Below are 2,080 nucleotides of genomic sequence, written 5' to 3'. Positions count from 1 at the left end.
GGCTGAGGCTTTATGCAGTACAGCTTACTTAATAAACAAGTCTCCTTGAAATACTGTGGAGTTTAAAACTCTACAAAAACTGCGGACTAGAAAACCACCAAGTCTATCACACATTAGAGTCTTTGGATGTGCTGCGTATGCACATCAGATTGAAGGGAAATTAGACCCTAGAGATACCAAGTGTGTTATGCTTGGATACCCTGAAGGAGTTAAAGGGTATAGGTTATGGGTACTAGGTATTGAGGGTATTAAGATCATTAATAGTGGAAATGTAGTGTTTAATGAGTTTGAGATGCCATGCTTGAAGAGTAAAATTGACAAACAAGATCTGATTGAAAAGGATACTTCACAGAATGAGGCACCAAATAACCCTGTAAATGAAACTAGTACCCAAGACTATCAATTGGTAAAAGATAGGGAAATGAGAAAGATTAACCCTAGGTATGAAATAAATAATCTAATAGACTTTGCCCTAATCTCTAGTGAAAACTTAAAACATACTTAATCTTTTTTTATGACGAAGCAATGAACAATTTTAAATCTTAAAATTGGAGAGATGCTATAAGAGAAGAAATGAAGTCTCCACTTGAAAAAAAAGACATGGAAACTTGTAAAGAAACCAAAGTATCAAGATTGGTTCAATGTAAGTGGATCTTTAAACTCAAAGAAGGGGTCTCACTAACTAAACTTTTGAGGTATAAGGCAAGGCTTGTAGCTAAAGGTTTCACTCAAAAAGAAGGAATTGATTATAATGAAATATTTTCCCCTGTAATCAAATATAAAAACTATAAGACTAATGCTTGCTCTAGTTGTTCAATTCAATTGGGAACTTGAATAATTAGATGTCAAAATTGCCTTTCTACATGAGGAATTAGATGAAGAAATTTATATGTGTCAACCTCAAAGTTTTGAGTAAAAAGGAAAATCTAATTTTGTTTGCAAACTGCAAAATCCTTGTATGGACTTAAACAAAGTCCAAGACAGTGGTATATAAAGTTTGGCACATATGTACTGAAATTGGTTTTAGGAGAAGTGAATATGATCATTGCTTATATTACAATAACTCTAGAGTTGGCAATGAGATATATCTACTCCTATATGTAGATGATATGCTGCTGGCCAGCCTAGCAAAGTTGAGATAATGAGACTAAAGAATATCTTAAAATTTGAATTTGACATGAAAAACTTAGGAAATGCCAAGAAAATTCTAGGGATGGTCACAAATAGGAACAAACATGAAGATATGTTAACAATAACACAAGAATCTTACCTGCACAAAGTAATAACAAAATTTGGAATGAAAGAAATTAAGTCTGTTAATGTGCCACTTGCTACTCAGATGAACCTCTCCTCGGCTCAATGTCCTAAAACTAAATCTGAAATCAAAGATATGACAAATATTCCATATGCCAATGCCATAGGACCTGTTATGTTCTCCATGATTACAACTTGACCTAATTTAGCATATTCTATCAATTTCTTAAGTAGGTTCATAGCTAATCCTGGGAAACAAGATTGGGCTAAAGTGGCTATTGAGATATATTGTAGGAACACTAAGGGTAGGATTAGTGTTTAAAAAGGGACTAGAACCATTAACCCTTAAGGGATATGTGGATTCTCACTTTGCCGGAGACAAAGATAAAAGGAAGTCTACCACTGACTTTTTCTTTACACTAGGTGATAATTGTATCACTTGCAAGTGTCAACTTCAATCCATTGTCACTTTATCTAGCGCTGAAGCTTTATATGTGGCGATCACTGAATGTGTAAAAGAATGCATATGGCTGAAAGGAATTTTAAGTGAACTGAATTTTATGAATACACCAACAATTATACTAACTGATGGCTGAAGTGCTTTACTCTTAAGCAAGAACCCCGTCTATCATGAAAGGTCTAAACATATTGAGGTGAAGTACTATTTCATAAGAGAAAAGCTCTCATTAGGTGAAATGGTTCTTGAGAAAATTCATACTGACTTTAACCCTGCTAATATAGACACTAAAATTCTGTATGTTAATAAATTCAGATCTTGTTTGTTATTCCTTAATATTGATACAGGTTAATTTTTCCTTGCATGTAC

The 2,080-nt window shown here is 33.7% G+C and overlaps 1 protein-coding gene across 1 annotated transcript; it reads left to right on the top strand.

Annotated features, from left to right (window-relative positions):
* The first annotated feature begins 1,141 nt into the window (after positions 1-1,141).
* LOC111406695 lies at positions 1,142-1,850 on the top strand. Its single transcript, XM_023036077.1, has 3 exons — positions 1,142-1,431; positions 1,489-1,559; positions 1,678-1,850. Exons 1-3 carry the CDS (start codon positions 1,142-1,144, stop codon positions 1,848-1,850), a joined length of 534 nt encoding a protein of 177 aa, XP_022891845.1.
* The last annotated feature ends 230 nt before the right edge of the window (positions 1,851-2,080 follow it).

The sequence above is a fragment of the Olea europaea genome, chromosome 12, assembly GCF_002742605.1.
Source record: "Olea europaea var. sylvestris chromosome 12, O_europaea_v1, whole genome shotgun sequence".
NCBI lineage: Eukaryota > Viridiplantae > Streptophyta > Magnoliopsida > Lamiales > Oleaceae > Olea > Olea europaea.
The sequence above is the reverse complement of the archived record's forward strand: the minus strand, read 5'-3'. Positions and strand labels throughout refer to the sequence as shown.